Source organism: Homalodisca vitripennis, chromosome 1 (assembly GCF_021130785.1).
Source record: "Homalodisca vitripennis isolate AUS2020 chromosome 1, UT_GWSS_2.1, whole genome shotgun sequence".
NCBI lineage: Eukaryota > Metazoa > Arthropoda > Insecta > Hemiptera > Cicadellidae > Homalodisca > Homalodisca vitripennis.
The window spans coordinates 141,179,000-141,204,760 of record NC_060207.1 but is presented as its reverse complement, the minus strand read 5'-3'; the positions used below and the strand labels follow the sequence as shown (position 1 = coordinate 141,204,760).

The following is a 25,761-nucleotide window of genomic DNA, read 5'->3' as shown; positions in this document are numbered from 1 at the left end:
ATGAAAACAAAACAACAACAGAAGATTTTACAACACAATTATTTAATTAAAAATACTTCATTCCAGACTGTACAATTTGTGTAAGCATCCACTCTGTTGTCTCCAAACCTTCATTAGAAAGAATAAGTATTTCATTTCATTACCGACTTGTTCATTTCAGCTAAGTACTATTTTAAGAGTCCTTTTATAAAGACGAACAAAAATAGAACAAATAAATACAGTCAACTTCCAATTATTGTATGGGGATTGAAAGAACCATGTTGCGGAACCAAAGTAAAAAATTGGCACGTAGCATTGTCAAACAATATTGTTTTCTGTAGCAAATTTTTGAATTTCAAAAACTTTTCAGTTTGTGGCACAAATTCTTTAAAAAAGTATTATTTAAAAATTTCTCACTTCATCCATGCATTTTTTAATTGTAATATTGTAACATTTTTGGAAACATTATTAAACATTCTCGGATTTTTTGACTTACCTGTCTGACCTAGTTTCATTCTATTTGCCGTGGCATTACTGCATGCAAGAATTGTCACTCTTTGCTACATTTGTAATCTGCCACTTCGACATTTGACGCTAGTGTTTTGGCCGGTAACAATTTGTAATTGAGACCAGTCTCATCAATCACAGTTGAATATTTGATAGGCTTTTATTGTCCAATAGCTTATAAAGATGGTCCCTAATTGAATTTTCACAGTTTGCTGAAAGCTTCTCGCCAAAGATATTAAGCTGCCTAATCCCATATCTTTTCTTCCATCTATCGATCCAACCTACACTAGCTGTGAAATCAGGTTCACCTTCGTTAAATTCACTTCGAAGCTTTAAGGCTTTTTGTTGTAAGATTAAGATTAATTCTGATATTGGTACACCTTTATCTCTATGTTGAGTAAACCACAGGTACAAAGCTTACTTTTTCATACTCACATTTTTTAATAGTCTCCCAATTTTCCAAAGCAGTTGCCATGACTCGCTGATAACACCATTTTTCAATTTCATTGTGATTTCTCTTCCAATATCCTACTGTTGTTTTTCCTATGTTATAATCTTGTGCCACTTTTAATAAAGTTTCACCATTGTCTTAATCTCTTTAATTAAGGTTTTCAGTTTTTCTTACATTGACACAACTACCTTTTTACGTTTTGAAGCCACAACTTCTACACACAACAAAATCAAAACAGAACTAACAGTCTAACAAAACGGTAGAAACGAAACAAGGAAACGATATCTCTCAGTGAAAAAGCTATGTTAGCTCTGAGGACTGCAACACACAAAAACTAAGAGAAAGTGAAGTCACCAACCTGTCACCTGCCACGGGAATATAATGCGTACAGTCGGGTGAAAGAAAGGAGCTAATTCACACAGGAATCTGCTGCATACAGTCAGGTGTGATGAAAGCCCTTTGTGCCTCACGTGACATATTGCGTAAAATCTTGTTACATGTCATATTACCCCCGAAGATCAAATAACTCGGAAGGTTGGAAAACCAAAGGTCAGATAGCCGAAAGGTTGGATATCCGACACTCTACTGTAACACAGACGAGCAGTACACAATAGTGGTATCCCTGTATCAACACGAGTGTGCAGTCAAGGGGTTAATAAACTTTAAATTGTAAAAATTGAAAAATCAAGTTTTGTTTTTATTAAAATAAGTCTTTATGTTATAAATAAAATTCTTCATGAGAAATTGCATTTCACTGATAGCTTAGGACATGTTTGGGTATTTATACATAATGATTCCATATTTACATTAACATTAAATGAAAGAAACATGTTAATTTTTTTATTTTTAAATGCAATTTATTAATATAAAATAAGGTAACATAGCAAACTCGTTTTAACACAGCTTTTCTGAGTATACAAAAGAATATATATATCAGGTTTATTGCAAAATATTTTGTACTCCAGATAAAACAGACAATCTATCACAGTTAACACAACTTACCCTTAAACAAACAACAATTTATTATATATTTTATGCAACACATATACACCTAAATCATATTTAATATATTATATAAAACTTAAAACACTTAAAAATATATGTATTTACACAAAACTGATGTTAAATGTGATGGTGAGTAACTGTTATTATTAAATTCACAAAGTAGGACAGTTATTTTGTTCTATAATGGTGGTGATTTATCAAGTTACAGTTAAGTAAACAGGATTCACAATATTTACAATATTTGTAAATCAAGTTTTAGTTATGGTTGCTTACTTAGATTTAGTTACATGTAATCACTGATTTTGTATCGTACATACAAAATTATTTAAAGCTAAACATTTCATTAAACATATTTTTTTCATCATAAGATGTAAATAATATAATAATTATACAATATTTGCACAACAAAAATTTAAAGTTTTTCCATTAAATATTTCAATAAAATTATTCTGGAAGCTCTAAATATTCATTACTTATCTTATATCAACATAAGGTTTTCTAAAACCCTGTAAATTGATTAAAAAACTAATATCACTTGGATTGGTTTACAAACGCTACAATTTTATATGAAATTTATTATTTGAAATCGCACAATCTTTGGTTCCCCAATTTAGACGTACCTAAATTATCAAAACAAACTCATGCAAGCGAAGTGGCTTATATCTGTGGAGGCCCTGGAACAGGATTGGTATGAGCTTTGCTACTCTCAGGAAATTGTCCACTGCCCTCGTTGATGAGGCGCTGACGTTCCCGGAACATCGACACTCGCATATTCTCCAGCTGGTGGTAACGGCAGAGTTTCAGCATTGCAAACACTGACAGGCCGACCCAACAGGCCATTGATGCCCAAGCACCAAACTGAGGCAAATAACACAAGCTTTAACACATTCACTATATTATTTGAATTTTATGAACATAATTCTGGCTCGTTATGAGTAACATATGTGTGGCACAAATAAGGGTTGATTCCACACAAAGCAGAAGGTTAGAGCCAAATTCAACATTTGCATTGAATCAACCCTTCCCACCATAGCTATGTTTTATATATATATATATATATATATATATATAGAAAACTTGGTTGCTCCTATGATTAGGGATGTCTAAAACATTGTAGTACACTCAATTGTGTTGTCTCAGTTGATGAGACAATGAGAATATCTCTTCATCTGGGTTACACTTTGCATTTGTTATTGTTGTATATATTTTATATTAAATCCGGTTTTGTTGAACTTCTATAGAACGTGGACCTCGGATTTGTTAAATTTGTACCACTCTCTGAATGTTGATTTATCACATTATTAATAATTGTTATTTATCTTCTAAATGAATTTTACTATTAAATTTCTACTGCCAAGTTAAATAACTTAATAAATTTGTTACAGTTTAATTCATTTTTTTATTTAACTGAAATATATTTTAAATCTTCCTAAGTAGTCCATAAACTTTTTAAGCATTTTATTATTAATCAGTTTGGTTTTATTTATGTAATGATTTATTTATTTATATCTAAAAATGTTGAAACATGTTACTTATTAAAATTTAAGTTCATCCCCTGCCAAAAGATGACTGGATAGGCTTTGAATATACTTGACCAACTGTAGTATAATATAATGACAATATATTAACCCTTTAAGCGTCATGAAAAATTAGACCTGATCTTTGATAAAGTTACAATTTTTAAAAATTTCCAATGTGTAAAGTTAAATTTATTTTTGTTTCTCTATGTCAAAATAGAGTTATTTAACGGTAAATAAAATTTGTTTAGCCCTTTTTGGATTTCCTAGGCTAATTTTTAACTTTTGAGAATATCGTAGAATAGCAGTGTAGTTGTCACTAATATTGTTATCATTTATTCAGTAAGTATGGGAATGAAACACAGTTTTAGAGATAAACATATACTATATTACAAACCAATAATATTTGAAAAATACTAAAGTAGACAAAGAGTGTTTATTTGGTGGCGGGCTGTCACAACTGACATTCCGCGCGTCTCCCGCAAGCCACTCTGTTATCGCGTGGACTTTGAACCTTCTTATCGCTCGGCAACCTGTATGACGGCCTTGCGGGGCTTGAATTATGTTTCTTGCTTTCTGATAACATCCTTATGACCGTAGTAAAATATTAAAAAGTTTAGGATTGACCAAGTAATTGCTCAGAATTACCAAATCTTCAAATTCCGAATCGTCTGGATTCGCCATTCACACGAATAATGATAAAAAACACTAAATAAATACTGGAAACTGCTGTACCATATAATATGAATAATTTACTTTAAAAAGAATAGGACACAACAGAAAATTAGCGATAACCGAAATACATATGCGTGTACCGGATGATTCTCACTAACCGGCTAGATGCCTTGACGGGAGCTCCCGTCAATGACTTTGTGAAAGGCGCGGGGCCACGCTCGCTAGACAGTGTTTGGCCAATTAGAAGCAACTGCCACTCCCATTGTAACAGAATTCGAGGCAGGGCAACCCGTCTGTATGTCGCATGACTACTAGTACCATCTAGCAGCAAAATATTCAACTAGCATAGCAGTAAGAAAATAAAGAATGCAAAAACGCGGATCCACGGCAATAACGTTTTGAGCTTGTAGTGGCCCTCCGCGGATCCGCGTCAATAACGCTGGAAAGGTTAAAAATGGAATTGTTTTTCTCTTCCACACGTGTAATTTGTATAGCACATGGAATTGTATTTTTTGTAAACTATTTGGAAAATAAAGTTTTTTGTAAACTGTGAACTGAGCCTGATGGCTGGGTAAACCAGACAAAGGGTCTTTTGTAGTCTAGATGCCTCTGATGTTAAAACATTTTGAATATCTTCATCACACTTTTTGGATCTTTTCAGACAGATATGAACTCTAGATTCCAGGAGTCAAGTCTGTGACAGTGTCAGATTTCAGACACTGCACCAGGCAGAAGGTGAAATGGAGCTAAACTAACATTTGAATAACTGTTTACTCAAACAAGGTTTAGACATTATAAGGTTCTCCTGTACACTTATGTAACTAAAAAATGTGAAAGTTTTTATAATACCACTATGTTTATAGATCCTATACTTGTCACAAGGTGCACAGATCTAGTTTTTAAATGTGATGAATGGAAATTTGCAAATTGTAGCAGAGTATAAACCTGATACTTGTTCATCTTTGTTAAATCTGCTCCCATTTCTGTAATGCACTTCTATGTGTAATAGGTTTTGTGAGGATACTTATATCATTTGACATTGATCAATAACCATTCTTGTAAAGCAAAATACAATTATTAACATTCTTTTCTTCATCACAACGGGAAGGTAATAACATTTCTCAAACAAGTGTTTGCTGCTTAAATCTCCCAGCATTATGCTCTATTATACTGAATTATAGGCATCCTTCAAAATCAGTGAATATTGTTGTATTGGTACTCTAAAAATAGAGTAGCCTATTTTTGAAAGGTATATTTTTGTTTTTATTGTAAAATCATTAAATATGATTAAAGCAAAACCAAACTATAAATATTAAAATTCAAATTTTACATTTTTTAGTAATTTGGTTTTTTGCTTCTTAATAAAACCATCTTATATTTGAGTACATGTAGATGTTAATTTACTGGTATATGTTGAAAAGTAAATAGATGATTACTGTCTTTTTGAAAATTAGTTTATGTATCATATATGTCAAAGGATTATGACCACAAATTTGAAGTATTAATTTGTAAAGATTGGCCCAATCTCGGGTCAAACCACATAATTTTCCAAACCAAATACCTAATTTGAAACTCCCTTGATGTAAATTTCAAAAGAAATTTAGTGACACATCACAGAAGAATCAGAAATATTTTCATGAACATTTCTAAAATATGTTTCAGATTAGCAAATTCACATTTACAGCATTGTTATTTATTCTTTCCTGATCAAACTACCACATTCCAATCTTTATGCTAATGGGATTAATTCATTTTTATGCTCTATCTTGAGATATTAACATTGCATAATCCATTTGAGCAAAACTGTCACATGTTATGTATTGTTATTATAGCTCTATTTTGGTGTAATATTAATAAAATTAATACGACAAAAACACTGAAATTGCAATATGCGACTTCCTGTAGGAATAGCCACGACTTTTATATGACACCATTAACACATTCAATCTCAGTGAGGCACATGTCACACGCCAGTAATACCGACACCACTAATACCGACGCCACAGTGAGATCAAGTATGGGGGTACTTTTAATAGTCTAAGAGCCCGCGACGCCCAGACATTCGTTATTTCATAAAAGCTGACAACTTGTCAGTATATGAGTACTATACAGGTATAAACATACCTCGAGTATGGAGCCTGGTTCGCGGTGTCTTCGGCAGGTAACAGGTAGTAAAGGTGAGTGAAATCACAGTTTAAATTCGTAATAGTGTAAAGCTCAGTTTTTATACATTTCAACATTAAACAACGATAGAAAGCTGCATGTGCGATGCTGGACACTTAGTATAGTTTCAACCCCCTGCCAGACACCCCTAAAGTACGATTAATAAAATTAGTACTTTTGTCATATTATAAAACCAGATATTTATATATATATATGTTATTAGGGGAACTATAAAAAGATGTTTTCTCAGTTCCCAGACACTTTCTATGGTTCCTTCATGCAGCCAGACACCTCAAAAGTTACTGTAGGTGCGAGCGCGAGAGATATACAATAATAGCGGTGCCACAGTGCGATTGAGATAGTACGTAATGTCTACGGCGATCTTTTACTGTGCATCAGCTGTCTTATATTCCGAACGTTTGTTTGAATACATAGTAGTGTGAACGGTTAAGACAGCTGATGCGCAGTAAAAGATCACCGTAGACATTACGTACTATTTCACTCGCACCCGCTTATATGTATATCTCTCGCGCTCGCACCTACAGTAACTTTTGAGGTGTCTGGCTGCATGAAGGAACCATAGAAAGTGTCTGGGAACTACGAAAACATCTTTTTATAGTTCCCCTAATAACATATATAAATTTCAGGTTTTATAATATGACGAAAGTACTAATTTTATTAATCGTACTTTAGGGGTGTCTGGCAGGGGGTTGGAACTATACTAAGTGTCCGGCATCGCACATGCAGCTTTCTATCGTTGTTTAATGTTGAAATGTATAAAAACTGAGCTTAACACTATTACGAATTTTAACTGTGATTTCACTCACCTTTACTACCTATTACCTGCCGAAGCCACCGCGAACCAGGCTCCATACTCGAGGTATGTTTATACCTGTATAGTACTCGTATACTGACAAGTTGTCAGCTTTTATGAAATAACGAATGTCTGGACGTCGCGGGCTCTTGCTCTATAAGATAACAAATATTTTACTATTTAATGATAACTTTTAATTAGCACTGTGTTAACCCTAGAGCTGGCAATGGTGTCACTCTGTACTTTCGGCTCTATTTTAACAGCCTCACAGATGTTTTTTATAATGTATCACATTTCGTAACTGTTAGTCCAGATATAAACTATTATATGTCAATGTATTCACAACTATGAGAGCATTATAATAACAATAACTTATTGTTTCCATGTAAAAATATTTTTGTTTTTTTTACAAAACGTAAGAAAATTGTTTTATGGAGATTATTTTTGTAAATATTCCGTTGTGTAACTGCTTAGCAATAAGCTTTACATCAAAACTGTAAATCTATAACTTATCTATAATTTTGTCTTGATTCCAAAAATATATAATTATTGTAACTTTTACCTCAAAACGTATGTGTTACAGGGCTTTGTATGAAAAGGCGTGCATATTTACTTATTTCAAAAAATGCTCTCCAAGATCACTTGATCGGTCTCTCAAGTTTTCACCCATACTGAACAACCAAAACTATAACCTAAGTAAGCTAAACAACAAAAATAACAACACTAAAACACTATAAAATACAATTTCCACAAATACTATTGGATTCGTAACCTCAAACACAAAATCCGGCACTTGTTTACAGTTTCACAACAACGTGGTTGACCTGTACTACGTTCACGTCAGGTGTCCATAGAGAACGATGGTTTACGGTAAACAAAGAACACAATAATCAAAGTAAGAACATTAAATCGGTACTTTAGTTAATGCTCTTCCAGAATATATCAAATCAAAACCATTTAAATGACCTTAATTGCCTAAAATTTCAATAACTGTACATGTCTACTTGGGCGACAAATATTCGTCCTTGCCAAATCGGACGGGTCTTTGGCGACAAAAATTCGTTTCATACCAGCTGGAGGGTTAAATGTTGATTTAGATGTCTAAGAATACCAAATCAACCTTGGTTTCCGCCGGAAAAACAGTCTTCAAAGTATTGATTATTTTTTAATGTTTACAATTTGAGTATCAGCTGATTTAAATACTTGAATATAATAGGCTAAAAAGCTAAGTTGGGATTTGGGGTGCTATACCCTGAAAAAGGGCTCGGCTTCAACATTTTAAAGAACAAATGGTGGTAAAACTATGAAAAATTGTGTATCTAAGTACATACCAGCAGATAGTGCAAATGTCACAGTAAATAGTGTTTGTTTAACTCTAGAATCATCTGTTCTATTACAGAATTATACATAAATATCTTTTTTTATAATCTTAAAAGACTTAGATAGTTTTCTTATTAGGATTAGTTTGATTATTTACTATTATTCATTCTGAAATGTAAGTTTGAATCTCTACAATTAAAACCAAGTAAGTACAGGAAAAGACTAGTAAAATAAATTAATTAGTAAAAATCATCATTTATTCACTAAGCATAATGTATTATATTAATTACCAATACTGTATGATTACACATACCTGAGCTGTCCCAAGTTCAATGTAAAAGTTGGCTGTATCAATGCCGTCTTGTTTGTCAAACGCATTTCCAGCAGCAATCTCACAACTGGAAATATTTCAACCAGTAAAAATATTAACCATGTAAATATTGAAACATTATTTATAACAATTTACAAACGTACTGCACAAAAGTTTAGAAGCAATAAGTGTCTTGATTTCAGTTTCATTGCCAGGAGTTAATCCTATTGTTGAGAAACTGAGCGTTCCATGCTAGTTTCAAGATCAGTATTGACTTTAATAGAAATAATTGAATAGGCTACATAGTTTAAGAGGACAAACTAAATGCCAAAAAGTTGCATTAAGTTGGAACTAAACAAACAGCTCAGTAACAGATTAGGTAGACCTAATGTTAAATTTTAACTTGTTTTCATTAATTTACCATGTTCTAGAACTAAGTATAGCTTAAGCCCAATTATTCTGTTTGAGTGAGTATTGGATGCTACTTGGAGAGAGAATTATATTGAAACTTAAGCTACTTAAAACTATGTGTAGGCTACAACAGATTTTATAGAAACGGAGATGGTTTGTTACTGTATATTGTTCACCAAGAGACGTTTTCCTTGAGATACTTTTGAAAGTTGTGTCACATTTGGCTAAATACGATGAACCAATATTGTTTGTTCAAGATTTTAATGTAATTCTTCATGTGGACAGTGACATTTCAAATGACTTTATGCTTAATTGGCTTTATTTTTATTTTAATAAATGACATCACCAATCCAGCTCTACTGGTCAATTCAACGTAGGCCTATATCGAAATATTACAAGTCCTGTAGTTACAACTTCCTTTTTCACAAGAATACTGGTTGCTTTATCTCTAGTTCAAATCACGAATCAATAAGTTTTTTGAAACTACTGTAAACAATTTGGGTAGTAATTTTAAATAATGTTTTTGATTTTACAATGATTCAACATGAACATGATTGGGTTACTTACGATGGAAATCTCTCGGTCATATCATGACACCAAACCATAAAGCCGAGTGTGATCATGAGGGCAGCAGCTACAGTCATGGTGCACAGAAACAGACTTCCCACCACGTCCACAAATGCTGAGAGGAAAGAGCTGAAAACAATTAAATTTTAATGTATATATTATTACAACTTCATATGTAATTATTTCTAATCAACCTACAAGACAGGGGAGGCTGATCATAAGAATCTATGGGCCAAGGAGAATAATGAAATTATTGAGACACTGACTGTTCTTAACCCCTTAAGAGTTTTTGTCGCGTCAAGAGCCAAGTGCAGAAAAAGTACCGCTGTCGCGTGTACGCACGGTTATAAGTGATTCATGTTTTCTCGTTGTTTGTTGCACTAGCTCGCCGTAGTTCCTAGAATTGCCACTAGAGTGAGTGTGATGTTCTATTTTTACATTGGTTCATTCTTTTGAATGACTTCCCTTCAGTTTAGAGAAAAACTTGTCGAACAAATTGTGAACCATCACCTAGATGGTCAGCGGAAAGTGAAAAATGGCAGGCCATCAAATGAAGCTGACCCTCTTCGGTTGATTGAACGCCACTTCCCTGATTAGGTACCATCAACTGAGAAAAGGCAAAATGCCATGAAAAGATGTGCTGTGTGCGCGAAACAAGTTCGCAAGGAATCCCGCTACCAGTGTACTGCTTGCGGGGGTGTCGGGTTGTGTGTGGTGCCGTGCTTCCGGGCTTACTACACTCAGAAGAACTTTTAGTTGGAGTGAGCCCATGTATATAGTGTATAAAGTGTAAATAGACATTGCAAATATATTATTAGTTTCCAAAAGGGTTACTACAAAATCACTCAGCCGTACTCTGGGCCAAGACACTGGAACTCTTCAAAAAATCAACACACGTATGTAAAACTCTATTTATTTTGTTTAAAATAAATTTTTTTGTGGTTTTGAGACTTTTAGAGATATTTAAGAACCTAAGCCCAACAATATTATACATTAAAAAAAATATGCATTTTTGGATCGGTTAGGTTGAAAAAAAGAAACCCTTAAGGAGTTAATATTCCTGATCAATGTATAAAAAGTTGTTTTCCTAATCCAAACAAGCTATATTATACTACACTGTTTTTTTCCCAACCAATCTGATCTGAAAGGGTATATATTTATTTCCAGTTTAACTTAGTGAAGAAGTAACTTCAATAGCTAATTACAAAATTGTCTTTGGCAGTTTTTATTTTTTGTATTTTATTGTAAACTAGCTGTTCCCGCTGCTTTGCACACATATTTTCTAGCAACATAACAATGGTTTATAACTAATTATTTTTACTGCATGCAAGAATTTCTGAATTTGTTATGGGTGATATGAATCTCTAGCCCGATGCGTTCATTAAATTGCATTAATCATAAATGTTAATTTCCTAACACAATATAGCTTTTTCATACACCACAATCATTTATGTGGCATACTCACTGGCCTATATGTTAAAACATCTTAAACGTAACTGAAGCAGCATGCTACCCTTTCTCACAGTTAAAGTACCGGTTGAAACAGAAATAGAAATGATAACTTCACTAATAGGGCTGTGACATGTCCAATACAATTACTATTAACTTTACAATGTCATTATTAAAACTCTTACCTGTCACTTTCTTTATACAGGTACATTGCCATCCTGTATATCTGTATAGCTGAGACCACTGATAAGAGAACACCAACAAATATGGTGTAGTTACAGTAGGCCTGAGATGCCCAATCGACAGCCAGCTGGCCTTCATCTGTCCATGTGCCATTGGAGAAGAGCAAACAGTGACCTCTGAAAAAACATCGCCTATCGTACTCATCAAACAATAAAAATTACTGAAATTCAGGAAAAGTCTGTAGAAACCTAATACTAAGAGACATTTTTGAAAAGAAAATGCTGTTTAGCTCTCCTACTACAGTAAGTGTGACACTCGCCACTTAACATACTCCTATTGAATTCCTTATCTCTCTGGCTTTCCACAATATGATCAGCAAATTCTATTATTTAATATTTATTGATTCGCCACTTGTCAAGTGTGATCAGTAATTAGATTTAAAAATAAGAAACAGAATTATAATATAATGTGGTGTGTAATTCAATCGTTTAAATTCGATTAAAATTAGATTAAATTCATGTGTTTCTATGGTGACATGTTTCGAAGGCTATCTTAATCTTGTAATTTTCTCACAAAGCTGTTATTACTGGGCTCTTTCCACTGTTGACTGCAATCAGAGTTTAACATTAGGGACATTTTTCATGTATCTTTGTTTGTTATAAGTAATTATTAGTTTACGTAGCATGCCCATAAATGAAGAAACAACAAAAATGTGTTGATAAACATGCTAAAACCATATTTGACAACAGGAAAGTTGTATTGTAAAAATAAAATATATACTGATAATCAGCACCAAAAAATTATGACGACTAAATACATTTTTTATTTACCTTGCTTTATTTTATTTATACTGCTTTTGTCTTTGAAGCCAATATACGTCTGTATATTTTTGTATTTAAAACTATTCTGTTGACATATGAGATAAATATTCTCCTAAGACAGCAAGCACACTAGACCATCTGTTGCAGTCAATGTGTGTGTTTTATCAGAGTGATTCCATCTTCAAATGCAAACTTAATTACACTGACAGATAAATGTGACAGAAAGATGTCTGACTAACAAAATAAGCAAGGGCCTTTCGGCTGGTGTTTGAGGAAGGAAAATGTTCTTCATGACATGAAGGAGGGCGTCTGCTGTCATCCACCCACTCTTTGTTACATCGTGTGGTTTGTAAGTAATTTTCAGACATCCATTCCTTATCTGTCAGAATACTGTAAAGCTTTGTAGTTTATGTGGAACTGGAACACCTGTCCACTGGCAGAAACACAACATAACTGTAAGTGTGGGTGTGATCCTTGATCTCTATCACAGTTTAGATGTGTAGTCTAAACTGGGGACCACATCTAGAAAGGGTTATTGCCAGAGGGAAATTGTCTTTAATTCAATGCAGACACGTGATAAGTGGGTCTTGAAGCCAAGACTTTTGTATTGGCTTTATGTCTCCATAGTCAGACTGCAGTAATGTATAGAGCTGTTGTCTGGTGGCCAAAAATGGAGGCCAAGATGGCGGTAGCTTGTCTGGCTGGCATCCAAAGGATGGCTTGCCTTGCTATCACTGGGGCTTTTCCTAGTGTTATGGCCAGGAGGAGTGCCTACTGTCTTCATTAAGCGGGTGTCTGGTTGGGCTGTAGCGGTGGGCACTGTAGAATTAGCATCCTGATTCAGGAGGATGCTCTGCACATGATCTCTGATCAGAGGCCACAAAAATTTTCTTTTGACAAACCCTTTAGGATTTGAAGCACGTGAAGCTGCTTGACAAACTTGAATCCCATGGCATCAGAGGCGTGCCTCTTCAGTGGCTTAGCTCATTTCTAAGCCGCAGAAAACAGCTTGTTCAAATCTCAAACAAATTTTTCCGAGCCGTTGCAGCTGAGATATGGAGTCCCTCAAGGATCAATTCTCAGTCCAATTCTTTTTTTCTCATCTATGTCAATGACATAGACTCATCACTACTGCACGGGAAACTTGTGCAGTATGCTGATGACACAACACTTTGTTTTACCAGCAAATCCAAAATGATTCTGGAACAACAAAGCTTCCTCGACGTCAACAGTTGTGTCCAGCACTTCAATAGCCTCAACCTCAAAGCAAATTCTTCAAAGTCAAACGTCCTGACTTTCGCACTGCGATCAGGAAATCTCAATGACGGTGCAGCCGTATTATTGGAAGACACAGTGCTGGATGAAGTCGAATGTTCAAAGTTTCTGGGAATATTCCTTGATCGAAGATTGACTTGGAATGCTCACATTGACCACGTTTGTTCCAGACTGTCCTCAGGCATTTATGTCTTGAGGTCTTTAGCCAAGTACTGCCCGACTCAGGTACTGATGACGGCGTATTATGGCTTGATCTACCCCCACCTCACTTACGGTCTGGTGTTATGGGGAGCCAGCGCAAACAACCATTTCTTCCGAGCATTCAAAATTCAGAAGCAAGCGATTCGCATAATCGCAAAAATGAAATTCCGAGAATCGTGCAAAGAAGCCTTCAAAACGTTGCAACTGTTGACTCTGCCTTGTCTCTACATTCTTGAGACAAGCTCATTTTGTTTGTCCAAATGTGCATTAACCCGGGGCCGTGACATACACGAGTATGAGACAAGAGACAGAGATGCCTACCGAACTGGAAGACACAGGACGGGGGTTTACGAACACTTGCCCTCCCAGGCAGGTATTCGGTTCATCAACAAGTTGCCAGATCAGTTAAGAAATGCCCCAACGCCTAAGGTGTTAAAAACTCGTTTAAGACGCTTTTTAGTGTCGCAAGCATTTTATAGTGCTGATGAGTTTATGGCATTCGACTGGGTGACCGCACAATTAGCAAACTGACTACCGGCACTGGAAATGGGAATATTGGCTGGATGAATGTGGAGTTGGCTGAAAATTTGTACGTTTGAATGTGGTTTGAGGCGATGTGAAAGTTTTAAATTTTAGATATTAATTTTAGAATATCTTGACTATTGCTATACATGTGATTATGTCCTGGCAATAAAAAAATTGATTTGATTTGATTTTGATTTGAGGATTGTGATACCTCCTAGGGCCGATTGGTCAGAGGGAAGGAAACCTCTTCCACCAGTGGAGCATGAATGGTTTACAGACGGCTCTAAAACAAAAAGTGGCACAGGCGCTAGAATTGTGGGGGTAAGGCCATGCAGGGAGCTGGTGGTCCCTATGGGTTCTTATCCTACAGTTTTTTTAGGCGGAGGTCACAGTCATTATGGAGTGTGCTCATGAGAATCTTCATTTGCGGTATAGGAGTAAGACAATCAATATTACACAGATAGACAGGCAGCACTGATGGTGCTGGACTCTTGTGAGTTCAATTCCAACTTGTCTGGGATTGCTATCAAGTCGTTTCTTCCCTTGCCAGAATCAACGATGAGACTGTTTGTTGGGTTCCTGGTCTTGAGGGGAATGAAATGGTTTCATCCCTGGGAATGAGAGAGAGATCCCTGATACCCTGACCAACCAGGGCTCAATTACGATGGGTCCTCAACCGTTCTGTGGTATTTCTAGGTGTGAATCTTTTGGGACTGTCTCGAAATGGGTTCACACTGAACATGAGAAGGTGGAGGTTGTATCCGGGTACGAGAATGAGCAAAATGGTACTACAGTCGCCTTCCTCCAGGTTGGCATCTGACCTTCTCTCACTAAATAGATCAATGACTTCTCGGGTTATAGGGCTGATTACAGGGCATGGTCACCTGAGGAAGCATCTTCACAGAGTCGGTATCCTTCGGGAGGGTCCGCTATGTAGAATGTGTGATGAACAGGAGGAAACTGCTGAATACCTGCTCTTCGATTGTCCTGCAATAGCAAGGAAGCGGTATGCCATTTTGGTAGTTTGGACAAGGGTGGTGAATTTCCCCAGGAGGACATGACAGGTTGTTTTCAGCTTTTTTGTAGCTGAAATCGTAGACTGGTAGACTTCGTAGTGTGCTTCCGGGGTGCCCTTGAGGCTTAAGTGCATGGCAATAGGCCACCCCATGAAAGAAGAAGAAGAAGAAGAAACTTTGAGAGCTAAAATTATTAAAATAACATAGCCATATTATTCTACGATATGTAGAATAAGTAAAATAAGTAACATAAAACAATACAATGTCTTTTCTGTCCATTTTGACACAATAATAAATAGTACATGTTAAAGTTCATAACATAAGTTTATTCATAACACTAACTTTTACATTTAACATACAGAAAATCAACAATTAATAACACCAAAAAAGCAATAAACAATTAGAACAGTTATTAATGTCGAGATGCCCATAGAAATTGCACAATATATAACATAAACAAAATAAAAAAGGAAAAGTTATTAATAATCTTCACAATGGAGGTAGAATTGAAGAAAAAATTTCTCCATGGAGGTAGAAACTGTTGCCAAAATGATGAAAAATAGGAAAACGTACTATGAAACTCTAAAATTATATTCAGATGCAGTAGGTAGACCTAATCTTTCTACTCAAATTCTCGTATGAATGTTCACAAACCTGTTATCCCATTCTTATAGCTACCCCTCCTTAGTTTCTTATCCTCCCCCGCCCAGAAACTTCGATTCCTCCCAGTCCCTGTAATGAAAGTATACTATTTTAAAAAACTTTTTAAAAATAGTTTTGGGTAATGTGGCTAAAGAAAATATTATCCAAGCGTTTTATGGTATAACTATACAAGCTAGCTCAAGTTCGGTTGGAGGTTTTAAATGTTAGTTCAAGCCCATGGTTCTCTAGTTCTTTTTTAGGGCCATATTCTATGGCGTGACTGTATTACACACAAAAATATTGTTTATGTTTGTTCTACTAGCGTTCTTTGTTTATTTTATTTTTGTGTTTTTAATGAGTTTTTCTGTCATATGTTTAGGATAACCATTTACAAGTGCTATATTTTTTATTATGTCTAACTATTTTTAGTAGTCTTCTTTACTTAACGGGACTGTTTACAAAAGGTGTATCATTGAATTGTTATAGGTTTTCTATATATTCTAAAGTCAAGACTATTGTTCACTTTCTTCACGGTTAAATCAAGGAAGTTTATTCTGTTTGGCTGTTCTGTTTCTAATGTGAATTAAGTTTTGGTGCAATGTCATTTAAGTAATTGAAGAGTAAATTCAATTCTGTTATTAACCTTAAATAAAACTATGTTGTCATCCACATATCTCTTGTAAAGAAGTATTTTGTTCCTATCTGATAATATATATTCTGGTTCAAAATGATTTAAATAAATATCAGATAAAAACCCGGATAATAGTGAATCTATGACAAGATAATGGTGACCATCCATTTTGTTAATGGTAATAACAGACAATTCAATTTACTCTTAATTTTTTTTTTTAACTTTTCCTGCAACTTTTACCCTGATGTCCCTTTCTAAATTTGTTGGGTAGAAAACAAAAAGTGGACCCGATTTTTATATTGATTAGTACAATCATCGATACATAATATTCATATATCGAACACTAGTATATTCATAATATTCAATCATATGAACATACGAGGGGGTACCCAAAAAAAAACCGGAATTATTTTATAAAAATTATATATTATCAAATTTTTTACAATACGACCTCATCTCCTTCAAAATAATCTCCATTACAACTAATACACTTGTCCCAACGGTATTTCCATTGATCAAAACATTTTTTGTAGTCATCTTTAGAAATGGCTGCAAGCTCGAGCTTAGTTTTTTTTCTTAACCTCTTCAACGCTGTCGAATCGTTGACCTTTCAAGCCTCTTTTCATGTGTGGAAATAAAAAAAAGTCGCATGGAGCGAGGTCAGGCGAGTAAAGTGCGTGGGGCAGCGGAACCATGCCGTTTTTGGCTAAAAACTGCCTAACTGAGATGGCTGTGTGTGCCGATGCGTTGTCGTGGTGGAAGAACCAGTCTCCAGTCTGCCACAAATCGGGTCTTTTCTGGCGAACTTTTCGCTGAACCGAGCTCCAAGTTAACCCACTACTCTCTGATAGTTCCTCAATTGTCTGTCGACGGTCGGTGAGCACAAGTTCACGAATTTTCTCAACATTTTCATCCGTTCGAGAGGTTGATGGACGTCCAGAACGAGGTTTGTCTTCAATCGACATGTCGCCATTTTTAAATCGAGCGAACCACTCGTAGACCTGAGTTTTCCCCATAGCATCATCTTTGTAAGCTGTATTCAACATTAAAATAGTTTCTGCAGCATTTTTACCAAGTAAAAAACAAAATTTCACAGCTGCACGTTGTTCACTTAAACTTGCCATGACAAAAAACGAAACAAAAACAAAACAGGGTTAGCGAAAACAGTCACTACAAACGAACAGAATGCACTAGGACAACGGAACTGGGGTCACTGAGCTCGCAATGGGTTGCGCGACACACGCCTAGTGGCAGGAATGTGTACTACACGCTGCCGGCTGCCAGCGATACAGTTCCAGTTTTTTTTGGGTACCCCCTCGTATAGTCATAATAACAATCACACAAATAATAAAAGAGCTATAACAGCCAAAGAAATAAATAGAACTGAAAATAGGAAAAACTCATAAATAATAACAAACTGATATCACACATTTATAACAGAAAATACAAAATATTATGTTCTCTCCTCGGTATCAACGATTAACCACTTTCAAAAAGTTATTGAAGCATCCTCTCTAGAAATCCATACTTCTATTCTGTACAAATATCCACAAAAATGATCTGTAAGCAGGTGGGCTGCTATCCCGCTTTTTAAACTTCGTTTCACGGTCCTCCACGAGCTTTCGCCTATGCTTCGTCTATAAAAGACAATACATTTATTATATGAAAAAGTATTACAAGTTAATACAAGTTAGTTATTGTTCATAAATCAGTATCAGTTCATTATGTCTATAGTCGTAATTAAGTAATATCTTTGTCAATATCGATATAAAAAAGCGGGTCCGCTTATCGTACTCTACCCAATTTGTCTACAGGGAAACTCTCTGCTTGGGTTATAGTGGTTTATTCAAATAAAAACTTAGTACAGTATTACATTCTAGGGTTTCTGCAGTGCTCACTCATTCAGTAGGATTTTCTGCAAAAGAGAACAAGAAAGAAAAGAAAGAAACTTTACTTCTCACAAATAAAAAATTACATATACAATTTTTATAATATTGCACAGACTGACCAAAAAACATTACATGTATTTACACATAAACAATACATACATATGCAACTACAACTACATACAACTACTATTACACTATACATTTTTATTATACTATGAGAAATAAAGAAAAAACTCCAAGGCAAAGCCTGTTTGGAGTGATAAATATTATCAAATTAACAGAAAACTCGCAGCATTACAAACAATACAGTAATATTTTTATCAAAACTTAACTATTTTAAAATCTGAGTAAAGTTCGTGAAAACTACTAAATTAATACATAAATTTTAACTATAAAATAATCAACTAAGCCTACATGTAAAAAGTTAAACAAATAAATATGGAGAACATAATGATCATATAAGAGGCACTATTTAAATGATGCATTATTATAATTATTGGAAAACAGATTACATTTAACAATCTAATTTCAACTATTAATTTTAAAAAGGACTTTTTCAATATTTTTCATAGATAATAGCCACGTTTTAAGCTGTTTGAGAAAAATATTCATTGAACATTGACTCTTTATATGTAGCGGTAACAGGTTAAAAAGTGTTGGTGCTAAAAAAAATAAATGTTTTTGTGAAGAAATTATTTGAAGGTTTTGGTACTAATAAGTCTTCTGCATTTCTTAATTTAAGTTTAAATTTATTTGTTGACTTATGGTTCTTGAATCTCAAGAAAAATATTTTTAGAACTTTAAAAACAAACATATATCTTAAAGGAAGAATAATATTCAAACTCAAAAACAAAGGGTAGGATGATTCAGTCTTCTTTTTTTCATGATTATTTTTGTTAAGTGTTTTTGAACTGTAATTATTGGCTTCAAATTAGTTATGTACGTTTCTCCCCAGCACGATAGCATATTCCATCCTACTGTTCACCAGGGAGAAGTATATCATTCTCAACAGTTTAGTATCACGCATATTTCTCAAATAATAGAAGATTTTTATTACGTTATTTAGTTTATGTTTAAGTTTTAAAATATTAGTTTTCTAGTTTAAATCTTTATCTAGCTATAACCCCAAATATTTCAGTGAATCCTCCCCTACTACTAGACTGCAATTTATATTACATTGAGAATTAGTGCTTATACAGTTAAGACATTGAGACGTTAAGACATAAAGGGTTGTTTGGGGGGCTGGACCAGCAGGATATGGAGTTCTTTTGATTAAGTGGTATTCTCACCCTGGCGAGCCTTCTCATTAATCACACAGTAATTTTTTTATAACCAAGGAAAGTATCTTGGTTGATCAATAACGTATTTGTCTCAAAATTCAGTTTTATTTTTTTGGATCAAAGCTTGGGTAGGGTACGATAAGTGGACCCGGTTTTTATATCGAAATTGGCAAACGATATTACTTAATCATAACCAACGATATAATCAATCGATACTGATTAATTATTTTGAACAAGTTACATAATCTATATCAACAGCTTTAAACACTTTCAAATAACACTTGTAATGTAATATTTCAATTTTATATAAGTAACATTTGATTATTAACAATGGCAGTCAATTTTAGAAAACTACACGACATTGCTTTTTCGTGACTTCAACATGTTGGACTCGTACTGAAAAACCCATTATGTGAAATTTGTGGGAAAGAAACAACTGTAACTGTGAGAGGAACAAATATGGTCGTCTGCAGTTTTCCTAATTTTGGTTATAATAATTTGTTTAATCACTGTAAGTATTAAATTCATATTTTAATTTAAAACATATGATTGTTATTGAGGACTATAGATACTTGTACATCAATTGATAGTCTAGGATTTGAGATGCGAATATTAGGTATCGATGATTGCATTCTTCGATATAAAAAACCGGGTCCGCTTATCGTACCCTACCCCAAAGCTTTTTAATTATCTTCCACATTCTTTAAAAAGTGTTAATAATCTGAAAACTTTTAAAACAAATTTTAAAAACCACTGAACTGAGGTCAGTTTTTGAATTTTTATTTTTGTTTATAATTTATTGTATAAACTGCGATTTTGTTTATAAATATCACTAAAAACACTAATACAAATGAATATTGTACGAATGCATATATTATTTTTATGATTATATGTATATGTAATTTTATTGTAATAAAAATACTGTTAAGTTCCAACTGTGTAAATAAAGAATTTTAAATAGTAAAGACGTAACTAAATGTTACACTATTTTGTTTGTTACATTTTATAAATTTAATTATACAAACCATAACTTAAAAGTTTTTTTTATCAGTGGGGTTAAAGGCCAACCAAGTAAATCACGAGTTTCATACTACTAAATTATTCTGCTCATCCTCCTGAACAAAAATATACATGTTTTAGGGGGGTGGAAATCACAAATAACTTTGTCTCATTGAAAAGTAAATGTAAATTTGTGGTTATATTTGTGTGCTGTGCCTCTATGATTTATGTTATCTATGATTTTCAAAGTTATCTGCTCCCGACAACTTATCTGAGTGTTCTGTGGTTAGAACAGTTTAGTTGTGCACTATCTACAGGTCTGGTGGGCCCGGATAATACCAAATTACCAAAATTGTTCTTCAGATTCAAGCTAGCACCAACAGTTCACTCCCTATTAAGCTTCAAAAAAAAGATCGGTAATTCTGAGCAATTACTTGGTCAACCCCAAACTTTTTCATATTTTACTACGATAATCTAGAGATGTATGTGAAATTAAAAAAACATAATTTAGGCCCCGGAAAGTTAACGTAAATGAAAAATAATACTGAAATGAGCAGAATTTTGATCCAAATGAACAATGTTTGGTACTTTGGGATTATACCAAATCAAATCAAATCAAATTATTTTTATTGTTGAAGACATTTACATGCATAACAATCGTCAGTGTACATTGAAAATGAACTAGCCTAGTTTCTAAAATAACTAAAGGTCCTTATCAATTAGAAAACAATTAGTACTATAATATTCCTTTTCAGATAAGAAGCACTTTATCTTCCTCCTAAATGATATTGAAGTGTTGGCCTCCTTGAACCCAGATGGCAAGTTATTGAAAAATTTTATGCAAGAGTAAAGGGTTTGTTTTTCAAAGAATGTTGTTGAATGTTTTGGAAGAGTAAAGGAATTTGTACCGCGGAGATTATAATTTGACTGTTGTACTGGAAAAAGGTGTTTGTTTTTAAAGACAAATGTCAAACATTCCAGTATATATAGACTAGGAAACGTCAACAATTTATTTTGTCTAAAAAAACCTCTACATGACTGAGAACGATTGAGTCCACATATCACTCTTATGGCTTTCTTCTGGAGGGTAAACAAGGCTTTAGTCTTAGTGGATTCATGACCCCATATGATCAAGCCATAACTCATGTAAGTGTAGAAGCACCCATAGTAAGCTGTCAGCAAAACATCTTTACTAGAGAAAGTAGCCAATCTTCGTAAGATGAACAGACTGCTGCTTAATTTTTTAATTACTTTGTCGATGTGATTGTGAAAGGACAAATTACAATCAATTACCAGACCCAGAAAATCAGCGCTGGGACTAGGACTAAGACGAAAGTCGCCAATGACTATATCAGAAGAGTTTGCATCTGTTCGAGACGATCTTAAATAGAATTCAACAAGTTTTGTCTTCTTTACATTTACTTGAAGTTGGTTTTTTTCCAGCCATTGCAACAAAGAACTACTCTGAATAAATATATCAGTTTCTAGTCGCTCTCTGTTTCCATTGGAAATGCTGAAGGATGTGTCATCAGCAAAAAGACATAAGTTACCCATATTTACAGCTGTAGGGATATCATTCACAAATAAGAGAAAAAGTATAGGTCCGAGAACGGAACCCTGTGGCACACCTGTCAAAGTAGACAACTCCTTCGACTCGTATGTGCCAAGGCAATCCGAACTGTCAATATATGGAACAGCCACCTCTTGTTTTCGGTTGAGCACAAACGATGAAACCCAATCATAAGCCTTGCCTCTAATACCGACCTGTCGGACTTTTTCAAGTAACAAATTGTGAGGTACTACATCGAATGCCTTACTTTGGTCCAAAAACAGAGCAAAGGTGTACCTGTGATCTGTACACCGACCCCCCCGACACCGACCACACCCAGACATGAATCATTATTTCACATTTTGCTTCTACTGATTACTAGATTAGCGTAGAACAATATTTCGTTAATATAAAACAGGAATTGTCTTATCGCAAACCCCTCCCCATTCTCAGACAGAGGTCAAAGTCGAGCAGTCTAGTAGATAACGTGATTGCAAAGTCTCGCCGCCCGTTCAGCTGGTGCGTCGCTTTGTTGTACTTCCGTGTTTTATCCCTACATTTCTCCAAACACAAAAATTCAACAAAAACAAACATTACCAAACAAAAACTAAACTCTTTATTGAAAAAAACACTCAAAACTTGTTTTTTATTCTTGATCACACTCCGTCACCCAAAATGCGAGTGCCTCCGGCCATCACCGCGGGCTTAGGCAGCACCTTTGGTGCTGCCCCGCGCTGATGAAAGAAAAACATCCCTCGAGATAGTACCTATCAGTAAAATATCAAATTCTAGAGGGGCTGATCAGAAATATAAATTGAATTGTAATGGAAAGGCAATTATGTACCGTGCAAAAAACTTAAATAATCATGTGATGCCACGCGGCCTGCCGTAATCGGGTTTCTCGAGAATGATAAGATAACAGCGACAACAATACCGATCACAATACCTGGAAATGCTTGTAAGTTTGTAATTAAAGAGTTGTTTTTTCGTTCTATCATGTTTGTTTCTATAAATTTATATTTTTGTGTTCTTCATACTGGTGTGGTTGGTATAATCCCAAAGTACCCAATGTTTTTCTTAAATTTTGAGCTACAAATTAATTAGCTGTTATCGAGTTGAGACGAGTGCCTCAGGCCATCAGTGCGGGCTTCAGCAGTACCGAAAGAAAAACATCCCTCAAGATAGTACCTATCAGTAAAATATCAAATTCTAGAGGGCAAACTTTGGTGCGTTGCAAAACGCTGTGTTCGTACAAAAAAGTTTTAACTTTTCCTGATCTTCACTTGAAACCGTGAAACTAAGTAATGTGTTCTCACACCCGTCACATAAAAAAGGATTATCAGAGGAACCACTAGCCACAACGGTACTGTCACAACTGGCCTTCCGTGCGTCTCCCGCAAGTCACTGTTATCACGTGGACTTTGAACCTTCTTATCGCTCAGCAACCTGTAGGACGGCGTTGCGGGGCTTGAATTATATGTTTCTTGCTTTCTGAGAAGATCCTTATGACCGTAGTAAAATATGAAAAAGTTTGGGGTTGACCAAGTAATTGCTCAGAATTACCAAAAGATCTGCAAGGTGGAAAAAGTGTAAGAACTCAAAATTGTATGAGGGGTTCTAAAGTAAAAATTCCCATATTCAGACTTTACCCAGTGGTTTCATGGTAAAAGCTACCGGTAAATCTTAAGCTCAGCGACTACCGCTCCAATCGCCGTAATTTTTTGCATACTAACACAGGTTAACGTAATTTCACCGAAAACAATAGTCCCGATTATCGCTAACATATAAAAACCAGTTTTTCGGTAGTAAAATGTTGGCAATACAAAACACATAAATAACGAGATTTTCGACTATCAAACTAAAAACAATGGCCGACCATGGTCGTTTTGATGAGTTGACAGTAGTCACGTGACAAACAGGAAAGTTTCCGATTGGCCGGGCGGGTCACGTGACCTATAGGACGGCTTCGATTGACCGCCAGAATTAAACAAACAAACCCACATGGACAAGGAATAATTAGTGAAGTTATTGACATGGCGTGCGATGGTTCTTGTCACACGCTAAAAAGACCCTAGCTTGCGTATTCAAAACTCAGATCACGCGATGCTTGCCCGCTGCACAGCGCTTTGCGCTGCTTGCTCTTTTAGAAAAAAAATTAACTCGAGCTTGCAAAGTCCAAGCCCAGATCACGCCATGACTGCTTACACACAAAACTCAGACAGAACTAACGCAGGTTTCATTACAAGCAAAAGGTAACCGGTGCGTGTTTATCACTGATAACATAAGACAAGTTTATACTAGAAGTAGTACCTGGACTACTGCCCTACGAACTAATAAGACCAAAAAAACGAATAAATGCAATGTTAGTCAGGTTTTTTTTAATTTTATTTTTTCCGACATTTTTTGGGGGGGGGGAGTAAACGGCTACGGCGATAATCGGGATTATTTTTTTCGGTGAAATTACGTTAACCTGTGTTAGTATGCAAAAAATCACGGCAATTAGAGCAGTAGTCGCTGAGCTTTTATCAATAAATGGTAATTTACTAGCCTATATCACTTGAAGTAGAACTATGCAACAGGTTGGTGCCTACAATTTGCATCTTGCAACTTGAAAGCTTTAATTGCTTACCTGAATTCTTCCTGATGCATGGTCATTGGCACAGTTATGCATAATGACAATATAAAAGCAATAACATATGCTGACAATTGACTTATTAGGAGAACGTTGTTAAGAGTCATTTCTATGTGCATTAGTAAAACCAATACAGATTCAACCAGCAAACTAGTAAATACTTTTTAATTTGCACCTTTAAAACTAATATGGCACAGACTTATTTATTTTAAATACTTATTGTAGATTTGATTTCAACTAATATCGATCTAGAATTAGATTGATATCCATTTAGAATATTTAATAATCACTACTGACACTGACAGATTACTCACAAACAAAATATAAATACAACTAGCCTATATACATATAGCCAACAGCACAAACACAATTACTCATGTCCACTCCACAGCACAGACCACAGGTCTCGAACCGAAGGGTATTTTATGTTTTCGTAATCATTCACAACACATCAGCTGTTCTAGAATCTTTTTTCTTTCTTTCTTTCTTTCTTAGCTACCAAAATGTAGCTGGTTCTGCTACCATATGGGCATGGAACCACAATAGTCTTTATTATTTATTTCACTTTTCCACTGTTTTTATCGCACTTTGAATGTTTTGAATAAACCCTTACTATTTATTTCACTTTTCACTGTATGTATTGCATTTAACTGATTTGTGGTGAGGGGTGTTAATTTTTTTTTTTTTTTTTTATTTCACTTTCACACTGTTTCTTTTCATGGGAAGGGGAAGTTAATTACAATTCCACATAAATGTTAGTATTTGCCTATAACCTGACTTTGTTATCAATCAATTGTTCCTGTAGTGTTTCAGTTATTTACACACAGAGGGGGACAAGCTATAGGAAAGGCTTTTAGGTTACAGGATCAATGGAAATGGTTGGGGCCCACTGATCAGACTTTCTTCACGCCTGAGGTCCTCCAGGCGACTTTCTACTCCGAAAAGGATTC

General features: G+C 34.8%; 1 protein-coding gene across 1 annotated transcript; it reads right to left on the bottom strand.

Annotated features, from left to right (window-relative positions):
- Positions 1–1,609: 1,609 nt before the first annotated feature.
- LOC124372458 (transmembrane protein 179) lies at positions 1,610–25,210 on the bottom strand. The gene is made up of 5 exons (XM_046830862.1): positions 24,809–25,210; positions 11,354–11,527; positions 9,720–9,848; positions 8,745–8,829; positions 1,610–2,800 (listed from the first exon to the last, which is right to left on the bottom strand). Exons 1-5 carry the CDS (start codon positions 24,928–24,930, stop codon positions 2,600–2,602), a joined length of 711 nt encoding a protein of 236 aa, XP_046686818.1. The 5' UTR covers positions 24,931–25,210; the 3' UTR covers positions 1,610–2,599.
- Positions 25,211–25,761: the final 551 nt, after the last annotated feature.